Source organism: Podarcis bocagei (assembly GCF_964188305.1).
Source record: "Podarcis bocagei genome assembly, chromosome: 6".
Taxonomy (NCBI): domain Eukaryota; kingdom Metazoa; phylum Chordata; class Lepidosauria; order Squamata; family Lacertidae; genus Podarcis; species Podarcis bocagei.
In genome coordinates, this window is record NC_138130.1 from 92,518,187 (window position 1) to 92,532,681 (window position 14,495).

The following is a 14,495-nucleotide window of genomic DNA, read 5'->3' on the forward strand; positions in this document are numbered from 1 at the left end:
CATCCCATCATGCCAAATAGCCACTAGCAATTAGAACCTTTAAACTGCTCCTGTTCATGGCTACAACAAATGAGCCTTTTCACTCCCTTTCCCTCTTGCCTGGGTGGTTCCTGTGCCGTCAACAGCTATGTCTCTAGAATCAGGAACAGCAGGACATAGCTGACTTCCCATGGTAAGCATGCAGTTGTGCAGGAAGGGGGCAACAACCCAGGGGTCAGCAAACTTTTCAGCAGAGGGCCGGTCTATATTTTGAGGGGGGGGGAGGAATGAACAAATTCCTATGCCCCACAAATAACCCAGAGATGCATTTTAAATAAAAAGACACATGCTACTCATGTAAAAACACACTGATTCCTGGACCGCCTGTGGGCCGATTTAGAAGGCGATTGGGCCGGATCCAGCCCCCGGGCCTTAGTTTGCCTACCCATGGACTACACTCTCAATTTTGTTTTATCCCATGCCCCTTTGGCAGTCATTCTGTGGCTGGGGCCTTCAGCACCATCTCAGAAATTGAAATGTGTTCCCTGGTCCAAAAAGGTTGGTGACCTTTGATGGCTGACAATGCTTGGGTGGCCACCTGTCATGGATGCTTTAGTTGAGATTCCTATATTGCAGGGAGTTGGGCTAGATGACACTCTTACAATTCTGTGATTCTATGACCTAGGCGGAACCAACGTTTCTGATTTGGTGTAGGCCCACGTCTTATGTTCCCACACAAACGTACAGTCTGGGAGGGAGAATGGACAAAAAATGCCTATAAACCATGAGTTTCGTCTTCTTGGTCACACTCCAGCATGACCAAGAAAGTTTCTTAAAACTGAAAATCAGTGGGCATGGTTTTGAGTGGAGAGGCAACTCTTAATCCTTTCCTTGCCAGTGATTATTCTGCTTAATGTCAGTAACCCAAACTCTTTTTTTCTCCTTTAAATTTCCAGATGTGCCTTTATTCTTGTAAGCATGCATCTGTAAAGGCAGCTGAGGCAAAGAGGAGGATCTGGAGAGTGAAAATGGCCTACCATGGAAGGAATGAGCGCCTCCCCTCCCTGTACAGTCAAAAGCACATCCTTTTGAGAACTTTTTATTTGAAAAAAGCAACTACCGAGGCTTTCTTACACACGTTTGCAGGCAACGTGACACTTTACCCTCAAAATAAATTGTTAATGGATTGTAAACCTAGTTTCTTCCGCCCTCTCCTCTTTTCTAGGTGCAACCGCCAGCATGGATTTTTAATAATAATACATAGTTGTGAGACAATCTCCATAAACCTTCTTTTTTAAAAAAGAATGCATTTTGCTAATTCTATCAGTTCCACAGAGATAATGGTTTTCTTCCTTTTATCTGCAAAGGCCAAATAACTTACTTACTCAATCGCCAATTTGTTGTTGCTGCTTTTTAATCACACACTTATTTTGTACAGTACAGAACGGGATGCGTTTTACTGAAATTTTGCCAAGGGTTTAAGCACGGAGGTGCTTCTTACGAAGCACGGAACATGTTCCCAACACTTTTAAAAACAATTATGCTACACTAAGGTCAACAGTACAGGTCTTGGTGGGATGAATCCAACACTGCTTTCAGGGTCAAGACTTTCCTTACTTTCCCTTTCATTCAAACAAAGAGTCATAACAACAGTCCAGGGAAATTCCCTAGCCAGAGAAAGATGTTTGGCGGGGGGGGGGGGGGCAGAGACGTGTTCAGACAATATTGATCGGTTTATACTTAGCTGGCAGAAGGGCTAAATGACTCAATTCAACGTATTGTGTCAAAAGGAAAATAGATGTTCTTAACATGGGGAGGTTTCTAGAGTGTGCTCTTAGCCACTCAATTCCATTTATTGCTCGTGTCAAAAGTTAACACTTGAGCGCTACTCGTGTTACAAAAGGAAATAAGATGTTAAGCAAAGGCAAAGTGAGCCAGGATAGTAGCAGCAGTAGTAGTAACAACAACGGCACAGGTATCAGTATAAAGGAGAGACAGGATGGGGATGGTAATTAAAGGCAGGTGAGTCTTATACGAATGGTCCATGGTTCTTGTATTATATGTTTGTTTTGCTTTTTTATAATCTGCCCTTCTATTAAAAAAATAAATAAAGGCAGTTTACAATGCACAAGAATAAAACCAATGAGCTTTTTTAAAAACAACAACAGTATTTCAAGGTGCTTTAAAGCGCATGAGAATAAAAATCAACCAGGTATCCATAAAATCTTCAATAAATGCATACAGTAGTACCTTGGCTCCCAAACGCCTTGGGAGTCGCACGTTCTGGCTCCCGAATGATCGAAAACCGGAAGTGAGTGTTCCGGTTTACAAACATTATTTTGGAAGCCGAACATCTGCTGTGGCTTCCGATTGGCTACAGGAGCTTAATGCAGCCAATCAGAAGCCGCAACTTGGTTTCCGAAGTCAAACGGACTTACAGAACGGATTCCGCTTGACTTCCAAGATACAACTGTATTTATTTAAGTGCCCACCTCTGCATAATTCCATCCTTATTTCAGACATTGTGATATGTAGCTATGTTTAGCTGGTGATGTATCACAATGCCGAAAACCAGATTATCACCCAGCCCTCACATAGATCATGATTTGCGATATCTTGCCAGGTCAGATACTACGAAACAGTTATCATGATATGGACTTCAAACCGGTTTTGGACAGTAAGTTGCCTAGCCCTGTACCTGAGATATTTAAACAAGAGATGGTGGGGATTAAATCAGGGGATCTTTCTGAATGAAAGGAAATTGATTTGCCACTAAGGTAGCATTGCCAGCTTAGAGGGGGCAAGGTTATGTAAAGCTCCATCTGTCTTGATGGCAACGTCACCAACATCATGGCGTAAGAATGAATGCCTTGAACCATCTTTCCAAAAATGCAAAGCGAGAGGAGCTGACGCAATGAAGTTTAAAAATTATAATTCTTCTGTAATGGCATTTGGAGTATAGCACACTTGGCACTCCATATAGCATCTTGCTATATGGAAAGGCTATGTATTCCAGTAATTAAAAACTGCTCAGCACGACGTCAAATCCAGCCTCCCTTTTATAGCTCACGTACCACTAAGCCAAGAATTTAATATAACCTCGGATGAATGGTGCAGGCAGCTTCTCAAGAGATCTGTTCCATAGATAAGACATCCTTTCATAAAAATGGAAGCTAAAAATAACAAAGGTAGGGCTGGCTGGTTGTCACCCCCACCACCACTCCCCCCGCCAGCCAAATCTTCATTTTTATTACATTTTCCTTTCAATGAAACTCTATCTCGGCAGTGGCAAAACATACATATTTATCAAACTCCTTCAAACGGTAATGATAAATGAAAGCACCCTTCAACTCAAATATACCTGCAGAAGCATTTGGAAAGACTGAAATGAGATGCAGCTTGTCTCCAGCAATGTGTTTACCCTACTCATCTCCCCAAGATGAAACAGTAGCAGGAAGAGATCGCCGCCGCCGCCTCCTTCTAAAGCTTTTCTTAGTGTTATAAGTTCCCAGCACAAGTTAATTTGGAGCCGCAAATAAGGCCTTTCCCCTCCTCCCACTTCCAGCCCCCAAATTGGAAAGTTTCTATTTCGATTCATGCAAGCCCATCTTTGAGGCCATTTCAATCGCTACTGTCATTTAATATAAGAAAATTTAGAACTGTGTTATAAAACTGCTGTGTGGGCTCAGAAGAATTCAATCTGCCCAATTTATAATCATTTAAAATCCCACCTTTGCTTAATGGAATTTCCAGCTGTTTTTTATCACTTAAGTAGGGGATATAACTCTTTAAAACCCGAGGGTAGGTTAACACTTTAAAAACTTCAAAATCAAAAGCACTTCGATCAACACCTACAAACCTTCATGCACTGGAAGCAGCGACTTTTTGGCTAAGCAGTTTGTGGCCTCCACATACCGTATTTTTCGCCCCATAAGACGCACTTTTTCCCCTCCAAAAATGAAGGGGAAATCGGGGTGCGTCTTATGGGGCGAATGCCTGCAATCCTCGCGCGCCCGGCAGGAGGTCCCACCGGGTGCGCAAGGCTTGGGGCGGCAGCCTGTCGCCCGAAGCACGGGGAGCCCTCCGGAGGGCTCTCCCTGCTTCGGGCGAATGCCTGCAAGCCTCGCACACCCGGCAGGAGGTCCCGCCCGGTGCGCGAGGCTTGGGGCGGCAGCCCATCGCCCGAAGCACGGGGAGCCCTCCGGAGGGCTCTCCCTGCTTCGGGCGAATGCCTGCAAGCCTCGCGCGCCCGGCAGGAGGTCCCGCCCGGTGCGCGAGGCTTGGGGCGGCAGCCTGTCGCCCGAAGCACGGGGAGCCCTGGGGAGGGCTCTCCCTGCTTCGGGCGAATGCCTGCAAGCCTCGCGCGCCCGGCAGGAGGTCCCGCCCGGTGCGCGAGGCTTGGGGCGGCAGCCCGTCGCCCGAAGCACGGGGAGCCCTCCGGAGGGCTCTCCCTGCTTCGGGCGAATGCCTGCAAGCCTCGCGCGCCCGGCAGGAGGTCCCGCCCGGTGCGCGAGGCTTGGGGCGGCAGCCCGTCGCCCGAAGCACGGGGAGCCCTCCGGAGGGCTCTCCCTGCTTCGGGCGAATGCCTGCAAGCCTCGCGCGCCCGGCAGGAGGTCCCGCCCGGTGCGCGAGGCTTGGGGCGGCAGCCTGTCGCCCGAAGCACGGGGAGCCCTCCGGAGGGCTCTCCCTGCTTCGGGCGAGTGTCTGCAAGCCTCGCGCACCCGGCAGGAGGTCCCGCCCGGTGCGCGAGGCTTGGGGCGGCAGCCCGTCGCCCGAAGCACGGGGAGCCCTCCGGAGGGCTCTCCCTGCTTCGGGCGAGTGTCTGCAAGCCTCGCGCACCCGGCAGGAGGTCCCGCCCGGTGCGCGAGGCTTGGGGAGGCAGCCTGTCGCCCGAAGCACGGGGAGCCCTGGGGAGGGCTCTCCCTGCTTCGGGCGAATGCCTGCAAGCCTCGCGCGCCCGGCAGGAGGTCCCGCCCGGCGCGCGAGGCTTGGGGCGGCAGCCCGTCGCCCGAAGCACGGGGAGCCCTCCGGAGGGCTCTCCCTGCTTCGGGCGAATGCCTGCAAGCCTCGCGCGCCCGGCAGGAGGTCCCGCCCGGTGCGCGAGGCTTGGGGCGGCAGCCTGTCGCCCGAAGCACGGGGAGCCCTGGGGAGGGCTCTCCCTGCTTCGGGCGAATGCCTGCAAGCCTCGCGCGCCCGGCAGGAGGTCCCCCCCGGTGCGCGAGGCTTGGGGCGGCAGCCTGTCGCCCGAAGCACGGGGAGCCCTCCGGAGGGCTCTCCCTGCTTCGGGCGAGTGTCTGCAAGCCTCGCGCACCCGGCAGGAGGTCCCGCCCGGTGCGCGAGGCTTGGGGAGGCAGCCTGTCGCCCGAAGCACGGGGAGCCCTGGGGAGGGCTCTCCCTGCTTCGGGCGAATGCCAGCAAGCCTCGCGCGCCCGGCAGGAGGTCCCGCCCGGTGCGCGAGGCTTGGGGCGGCAGCCTGTCGCCCGAAGCACGGGGAGCCCTCCGGAGGGCTCTCCCTGCTTCGGGCGAGTGTCTGCAAGCCTCGCGCACCCGGCAGGAGGTCCCACCGGGTGCGCGAGGCTTGGGGCGGCAGCGGACTGCTTGCGCGCACCTAGAAGCTTGGGGCGCGCTGAGCTCAGCACGCCCCAAGCTCCTGGTGTAGCGCAGCGATCCGCTAGCCCTGGGAGAGCCCCGCGGCTATCCCAAGGATAGCGGACTGCTTGCGCGCACGCAGAAGCTTGGGGCGCGCTGACCTCAGCTCGTCCCAAGCTTCTGGATTAGCGCAGGGGTCCGCTAGCCCTGGGAGAGGCGCCCAGCTCTCCCACGCTAGCGGAGACCTTGCCTGCACGCAGAAGCTTGGGGCGCGCTGAGCTCCGCACGCCCCAAGCTCCTGGTGTAGCGCAGCGCACCTGGGGGGGGGGAAATAAAATTTTTTTCCTTTATTTCCCCCCAAAAAAACTAGGTGCGTCTTATGGGCCGGTGCGTCTTATGGGGCGAAAAATACGGTATTTCCTAGACCAGGTGGTCAAGGATGTATATGCCTCCCTTACCCCTTCTTGAGGTGAACTTTAAATAAGAAAAACTTGACTCTTGTTGTGCATGGAGATATACTTTACACACAACTAATTATCTAGGAAACAAAAATATGGACAGACAAGTTACAGAATCTGGCACTTTCAAGGTCATGAAATCTATATCCCTGCCATTCCTAGATCAAACAGGAGTCTGTGAGTGAGGCTTCATTTGACAAAAAGCCGTGTCACCCTGACATCAAAGTGACAGGGCTTCCCACCTGACAAATTTGGCCCACAACGGCAGGAAGAATGAGGGTGTGACCCCCACCACCAAAAAAGATTCCCCATTCCTGCTTTAACACTAAGATAGTTCTCTAAAAGGTAAAAGTAAAGGGACCCCTGACCATTAGGTCCAGTCGTGGCTGACTCTGGGGTTGTGGTGCTCATCTCGCTTTATTGGCCGAGGGAGCCGGCGTACAGCTTCCGGGTCATGTGGCCAGCATGACTAAGCCGCTTCTGGCGAACCAGAGCAGCGCACGGAAACGCCGTTTACCTTCCCGCCGGAGCGGTACCTATTTATCTACTTGCACTTTGACGTGCTTTCGAACTGCTAGGTTGGCAGGAGCAGGGAGCGAGCAACGGGAGCTCACCCCATTGCGGGGATTTGAACCGCCAACCTTCTGATCGGCAAGTCCTAGGCTCTGTGGTTTAGAGCAAAGTGCCACCTGTGTCCCTCGAGTTCTCTACCCCACCCCAACTCCTTTGCTTAACATCCAACCTGACAACAAATCCTGCAGAACTCAAAAGTTTGCTGATTATCTAGTGACATTATGAACAAGCTTTATGGTCACCTAGGGACAGAGTGCCACAAGGGAGGAGGTCCTATGGCTATCTCCTGGGGTAGGGTTTTCCAGACAGAGAACTCTTTAAAGGTACTTGTCATCTGAAGCTGAATCTCTGGACCATGTAGTTGCGAACTACGCTACCTTTACACAATGCAAGTGTCAGGGCTGCAGCTCAAACAGACTTTTAAATGTTTTCACTGCCTTTTTTCCTAAACCAGACCCCAGAGCGTATACAGTGCTGTCTGGCTTTCATAATCAGCTTGGGATCTTGATGTCTGATTAAACAGTTTGAATTAGCCCAAACAGAAACTTTTTTCATCTTGTGCTTTAATAACAAATGAAAAAAATTATCATAGGCCTTTGGAGAAAGAAATGCATTATGTACTTCAACCACAGCAACCCGTGAATGACAACTATATACATAATGACTGTTCTTTGAAACCAAAATAGCAAGTGTGCTGCATATATTACAGTGTGGGTATCCAACTCAGTGGGCAGAGAGGGCCGCTACGGTGTATTTATTGGGGAGCTGGTATGCTTGCTCCCTGCTTCTTGAAAATTCCCAGCAGGGAAACTTGTTTATTTACTTATTTTTTATTACTGCATTTATATCCCACTCTTACTTCTGAAAAAACTTGCAGGACTTTTCTCATCGCATGCTGTTAAATTGGGGGAATCTACTATGTTGCTTTACTGCACTCAATGGCTTCGTATAGATGCTAAACAGCATGGGGGAATCAAACTGAATATAATAATTTATAATAATAATTTATTATTTATACATGCCCATCTGGCTGGGTTTTCCCAGTCACTCTGGGTGGCTCCCAACATCATCATCATCATCATAATGATAAAAAGACCAAACATTAAAAACTTCCCTAAACAGGGCTGCCTTCTAAAAGTCAGATAGTTGACATCTGATGGGAGGGCGTTCCACAGGACGGATGCCACTACCAAGAAGTCCCGTTGCCTGGTTCCCTGCAACCTCACTTCTCGCTGGACTTCAGTGTCCGGGCTGAACAATGGGGGTGGAGATCCTCCAAGGAACCCCACACTGAAGACTCCACAGGGCCAAGCAGCACTGCCCAAGCATCACCCTCTGGATACAACCATCCAAGTAGTACTGAAACCATTGCAAAGCAGTGCTGCCCACTTCTAACTTGGACACTCGCTCCAGAAGGAAACTGTTTCTCAGGCAGCTAGTCCTGGCCTTTATAACCCTATACCTTCTTCCAGAAGGCAGAAGCTGAAAGAGATCATTTCTGGGGTGCGTACTATCCTGCGTTATCTCTGCCGCTTTCTTATAGCACCTGGAAGCATAGATTTGATCCAAGGTGGGAAGAGTGCACCCAATTATTCTCTCTGAGGTCGATGCTCATTGAAAACTGCTGAGAGGTCAAGGAGAAATAAAAGGGCCACATTTCCCGTCTCTCTCCCAACAGATACCACCAAACAGGGCAACCCAAGCAGTTTCTGTGCCCAATCTATGACTGCATATAGGTGGCAGCAAGGTCAGGCTTATGTAGGTGCACTGTGTAGTTCTGGATTGGGTCCGCTGGTGGATTTGCAGAAACCCAACCTTACTGCAGTCTCATCCCTTCTGACGGGAGACTTTCTGCTCTGTCTCTGCCCCACCAGGCCAGCCACTCCTGCTCCCACCATCGCTGTCTTTCATCTACGTTGCCGAGGGCAGATGCGAGTTCCAGGCCAACAACATCTGGAAGGTTTCCTTATCTCTGCTATAGATCTCCAGCTTTTAAGGGTCCTTTATTCACTGGCACAGAAGAAGCAGACAAGAGGAAGGGGAGGCGGCGGCGAGTTCGCGCTGCAGATCCGCGGCTCGTCTCAGGGCAAAGCTCAATGCAAAGGCAGCTCTTAATGAAATTTCTGAAAAAATGCAAACTAATGCTTTCTAATTTCCTCACTTAATCTAATGTCACAGCTGTCCCATTAACGCCAGCAGCTATTAGATACTTAAACAACCAGCTTGTTGAACTGCAATTTTATCATATGGCTGTATCCCTCCACTCCTTCCTTCTCCCGGTTTTGATAATGTTCCATAATGGCAGTGAGGGGGTAATTTAAATCTCTGAAAGCCATCAGACCCATAATCATCTCTGGAAAATGAGTACATTTAATGCATTTTGCATAATAAAAAAGGGACACCTGATACAAGCACGAAGTTCAAACATCAAGCCGGCTCACCCTACTACAGCTTATTTCTACAGTAATTAACGTTCCTTCTGAACTGCCCTTTTTTGTTAAAAGAAGCCAAACAACTCCATTGAACAAAACACATGGAGAACAAGACACTCAGTAATGTCTCCTCCACCCATCCCAAAGCCCATTTGGCAGAGTCTCACGTTTTTGATGGGGTCAGGAGTGCACCGACTGTCTCAGCGCCACCACGACCTGCATAATTTACAGTTATCACAACATAATACACAGGCAGTAATGGAGTCACCGATAGGCCACCATTTGCTTTTCAGTAAGAAGAGGGCAGCAGCAAAGGAAAGCATGTGATTTTGTGTCTCCACTGGGATAGATATAACTGAGCAATTAACTCTTTTTCATGGCTATGGTGATCGACAGATAGGATTTCATTGCTGCTGAAATAATTAAAGAAAAGCTAGAACGCATTCGTTCAGTGCCCAAAGCTTAATATCCAGCACCTAATTTTTAAAGCCCTAACCAAGGCCCCTTGAGACAGCCTTTTTATTGCAAATACGTTATTCCCCCCCCCCCCATGATGCTCTTCGGATGGTCAAATGCAATCCCACTTTCAATGTTGCTTGTGCATGACGATTTTGGGGTGGTCACACTGCTTCGTTTCCAATCCGTGCATATCTCATAACATCCCACAAAAATCCCGTAACTTTTATTCTTCTTCAACTTTCTATTGAATGAAATGCTGTAACTTCTTAGACCACAAACATTCTGGTTTGTTTTTCTCCTGCTTCAGCTGCACCGTAGCCCCTCCAGAAAGCAATACTGTGGTAGCATTGAGGAAGTACCTCAGAACTTAAGTCTACCACTAACAAATTATAGCTGCCTCGAGAATACGTTGCAAAATATACCCACAGTAAAACACAAGTCTGGAAGGACCCCCATCTACCAAATTTGCACACAAAAGAAGCTTCTGTGCCTAGATTTACTTTACAGGAAGAGAACTATCAAGCATTGTGGGTTCCGATGCTTATCTGCCTTGTGAAGTGAATCCAAAATTGAACCATCTGGTGTGGCTCCCATTTACACCACCCAATGTGGATATCAGTGCACACTTCCATTACCCTGAAGGGTTAACATCCATTGGCTAAGATTGAGCATGGTTATATACAGAACCTAGTTCTACTCAAGAGTAGACCCACTGAAATTAACGGACTTATGTTAGTCATGTCAAGGAGCTTCAATGGGTCTCCTCTGAGTATGCATAATATTAGATATAATCCACAGAGACTGTACTTGGATTGCCGAGACACCTGCAACTTTTCCGACTTGGTTTGCAGCAACACTTACCCGTTTCCTCATCTACATTGAACCGTCCAAGCCCACTGCCATCTCGGATAGAGTACTGGATCTCGCCATCCCTGCCAGTATCGTCATCCTTCGCACTCACTTGCAAAACACTTGTTCCGATGCGCGAGTTTTCCTTTACTGATCCAATGACGGCAAAGTCAGAAAAATAAGGGGTGTAGAGGTTTTCGTTCACATCCACGACTTCGACTTCCACAAAGGAAACCGAGGATAAAGAAACCGGGCGGCCTTTATCCTTTGCCCTCACGGTTAGGTTGTAGAACTGTTGTTTCTCGTAGTCGAGTTCTTTGCTTAGGCGGATAGCGCCACTGGCTTTGTCGATTTCAAACCTCCCATTGTAATCGTTCACCAAGGAATAGCGCACTTGTCCTCCAAGACCAAGATCAGGGTCTTGAGTTTCAAGCCAAGCAATGACCGTACCAACTGGCAGATCTTCCAAGACCTTCACACTATAGCTAGGGGGAATGAATGCTGGGGAACAATCATTGACGTCATCCAAAAAAACATTCAGAGGGACGACAGAAGACTGCTGGTGCCCACTCTCTGCTCTGTCTCTCGCCTCTATCTTTAATGTATAATTTGCTTTCGATTCCCTGTCTAAATGGTCCCCCGTGTATACTATTCCTGTGGAGCTATTGATAACAAATTGCTGCGTGTCTGTCAATATGGAGTAAGTCACCTCCCCATTGGGCCCCAAATCTCTATCTCTGGCCTCTACCTGGATAATTTCCACACCAATACCAGTACTTTCCAACATATTAACCGAGTAGCCTTCCTGCAAAAACAGAGGTGCGTTGTCATTCGCATCCTCTACAGTTATAGTAAGTAATCTCCACGTGGCTTTCTGGGGGCTACCTAAGTCATAAATGGTAATGTTCAAGAGATATAGCTCTGTTTTTTCGCGATCCAGGGGCAAAAGGACCTTAAGCAGCCCTGTCTCCACTTCGAGGTTAAAGCAGCTGTCTGTATTGCCATCTGATATGGTGTACAGCACTTTCCCGTTAAAGCCGGAATCGGCATCATAGGCCTTGATTTGGAATATGGTGGCCCCAATGGGAAGGTCCTCTCTGACGGATACGTCAGAAGGAAAGGATTTGTCAAAATGTGGGGCCTGCCTGTTCACGGAATAGAAATCCAGGAAGCCGTCTTCGGAATTTAGCTTCACGTTGGCTTTAGCCTTTTTCAGCAACTTCTCCGCCAGCCTCTGAGCAACTCTGGTCTCTCGGCAGCTAAAGGTTTTAGAAGACACCTTCCCGTGAACCACAGAGATGTTGACAAACATGGAATCGGCAAAATTCTCCCCGTCGGTTGCTGTTATCCTAAGTCCAAAGTTGTTGTTCTTCACGCCGGCGCCAGACAGGGACTTTTTGAGCTGCAGAACCCCCGAGTCTGGATTCAGGTAGAAAAAGCCCAGCTCGTTACCGGAAATTATTTTGTATTTCACAAGCTCCAACTCGTCTATATCTATAGCAGAGACCGCTGTGATGTGCCCGCCAACAGGGAAATCTGATGAAATCACTCCCTGACAAGCCACCTTTTCAAACAACGGCTTGTTATCGTTTACGTTGCCTATGTATATTGTGACATTCACCTCGCTTTCGTGGCGGTAAGGCGAGCCCCAGTCTGAGGCCCTAACAATAAACCTGTAGCTCTCTGGGGAGGACTCAAAATCGAGCTCTTCAGATGTGCTAATAACCCCCGTAAACTGGTTGATGGAAAAGGGGAGCGAATTTAGACTAGCAATGCTGTATGTGATGTAGCCGTTTTCTCCACGATCCTTATCAAAAGCAGAAACTGACAAAATGCTCGTACCCACGGGGACGCTTTCGTTGACATAGGAGCTATACGAAGGTTGTGTAAACTCTGGGATGTGATCATTGGCATCTTCTATCCTGACAGTAACATGTGTTTTCAAGTATCCTTCTTTGTTCGTTACTTCTAAGTCGTAAAATTCCTTGTCAACAATTTTTAAAGGGCGTGCAGTGGTAATTAGACCTGTCCTGGGATTAATCTTAAAATACTCTGCATCCTCGCTAGGAGACAATTTATATCCTTCACCCTGCAGTTCTGGGGTTAGCTTAACTATAGCAACGACTACTCCGGGAGGAGAGAATTCACTGATGGCCACATCATATGTTTCCTTTTCGAACTTTACAGGGCTGCTTCCTCTACTGGGACTGGCAATATGTACCAGTTTCACAGCCGAAAACTTTTGAGGGGACCCTTTGTCTTTTGCTTGGAGCGTAAGATTGCAACCATATGGGAAATGGTCCCAATCAATGGGCTTTTTCTCTTTGATTTTGTACTCGTTCATCCATCTGCCATCCTTAGTCAAGTGGAAATGTTCCAAGGGATCTCCAGCAACAATAGAAAGAGATTCTATCTCACCGTTGGCACCTTCATCTAAGTCATCCACATTAACAATAGCATATGTAGGCTCCTTGTCCGAAGGGAAAGGAATGTGGGTTACGACATTGATAGTTGGGGCGTGCTCATTTATGCGCTCAATATGTATGTAAAGTTTGGCAGTGCTGCTTACTCCGTTGTTACCATAGAGTTTCATTCCACGGTCCACAGCCAAAACTTCAAGATCATACCTGTTTTTCTCATCGTAGTTTAGCCGGCCACTTAAAGAGATGACCCCACTAGTTGGATGGACAGAGAAGAGGTCGACTTTATTTTTAAAGTAGTAATAGAATTCACCGTTGGAACCAATATCAGCATCTGTTGCTGTAACCTGTGCAATGCTAGTTCTTAGAGGAGTGCTTTCTGCTATGGTTACGGAATAGGTGGTTGGTGAAAACAAAGGCCGCAAATCGTTCATGTCTAAAACCTGGATGTTCACTTTTGTCCATGCTTCCAAGTCTTCTCCACGGACAGAGCCCTTTATTATCAACAAATAGTTGTCCTGGATTTCTCGATTCAATATGGCAGAATTCCCACCTTTAGTCCTTATCCTAAGGAAACAGAAATCAGCTATTACAACTTCCTCTGCCTTGAAAAAGCCTTCATCGTCGCCAGACACTATCCTGTATTTGATATCCCAAGAGAGGTCCGCCATAGTGATGCCCATTCTACTTTGGCTGTTAAGATAGGTCCGTGCCGCAGAGTTCTCGTACACTGTGGTGTTGTATATGGAATGTGTGAAGTGGAAGCCAAATGGCATTGCCCCTTGAAGGCCATGGCAGGCGCTGGCCAAAAGCTGAACAAGCAGGAAGACTAGGCCAGGCGTGGGGGCCAAAGGACCTGACCAATGGCCCATATTTCTCTCCATCACATCATTCTTTCATCCTATAAGAAAAGAAAAAGATAGGCATTGATTAGTGGAAGACAGATATTCCACATGCTGCCATTATTCAACTGTGTTTATAGATTATGTAATTTTTTTATATAAAAAAAAATTCAGTTCCCAACATTCTGCCCCACTCTCCAAATAGTCTATCACATTCTAGAGCAGCCTTTCTCAACCTGTGGGTCCCTAGATGTTGTTGAACTACATCTCCCATCACCCCTAGCTAGCAAGGCCAAAGCTCAGGGATGATGGGAGTTGTAGTCCAACAACATCTGGGGACCCACAGGTTGAGAACTGCTGTTCTAGAGAAACCTGAACAACCCATGTTGCAGAATAGCTGGTTGACCACAAACATAAATCAACTTTCGATGAGCAAATATGACAGGTTTACATCTTGGTGGGTCACAACCTGCTCAACCCGACTCTAGCATGAGTGAGATCTTCAGCTCCGACCATAGATACCTATAAATAAGCTGTAATAAGGGGGAAAAATCTGGGAGATATATGGGAACCTCCTCCAGCCAATGAGACCACCAAAAGCATGGGTGAAGTTCTACCTTCAACTGAAAACGCATCCTTTATTCTCGCATGCACAAAGGACTGTCATTCACTCACATGGGGAAAAGCAAAGAGCTGAACTTGCTGCAATGTTGTGGTGGTGCCAAAACCTGCCCAGTAACCCTGGCTCCTAGCTGCCCTGGCCTCTATGAACAAAGTGCACTGCAGTCATGTACAGAGAGTGCATAAGACTGCAGCCCCAGGCATTCCTAAAATATATGTACAGGAGAGGTGTCAGTACCTATCACCCCTGAGCATCTACTGAGGGTCCACCAG

General features: G+C 48.3%; 1 protein-coding gene across 11 annotated transcripts in view; it reads right to left on the reverse strand.

The window, feature by feature from the left end:
- The window catches only part of FAT3 (FAT atypical cadherin 3), a 745,081-nt gene that overhangs the window by 615,070 nt on the left and 115,516 nt on the right, over window positions 1–14,495 (reverse strand). For all 11 annotated transcript variants that reach the window (XR_014008884.1, XM_081197246.1, XM_081197247.1 and 8 more), the window contains exon 2: window positions 10,352–13,660. Coding sequence is in view for 10 of the 11 variants with exons in the window: in XM_081197246.1 (XP_081053372.1) it covers window positions 10,352–13,643 (3,292 nt within the window). In the remaining variant the exon portion in view is untranslated. The remainder of the gene's footprint in view (window positions 1–10,351; window positions 13,661–14,495) is intronic.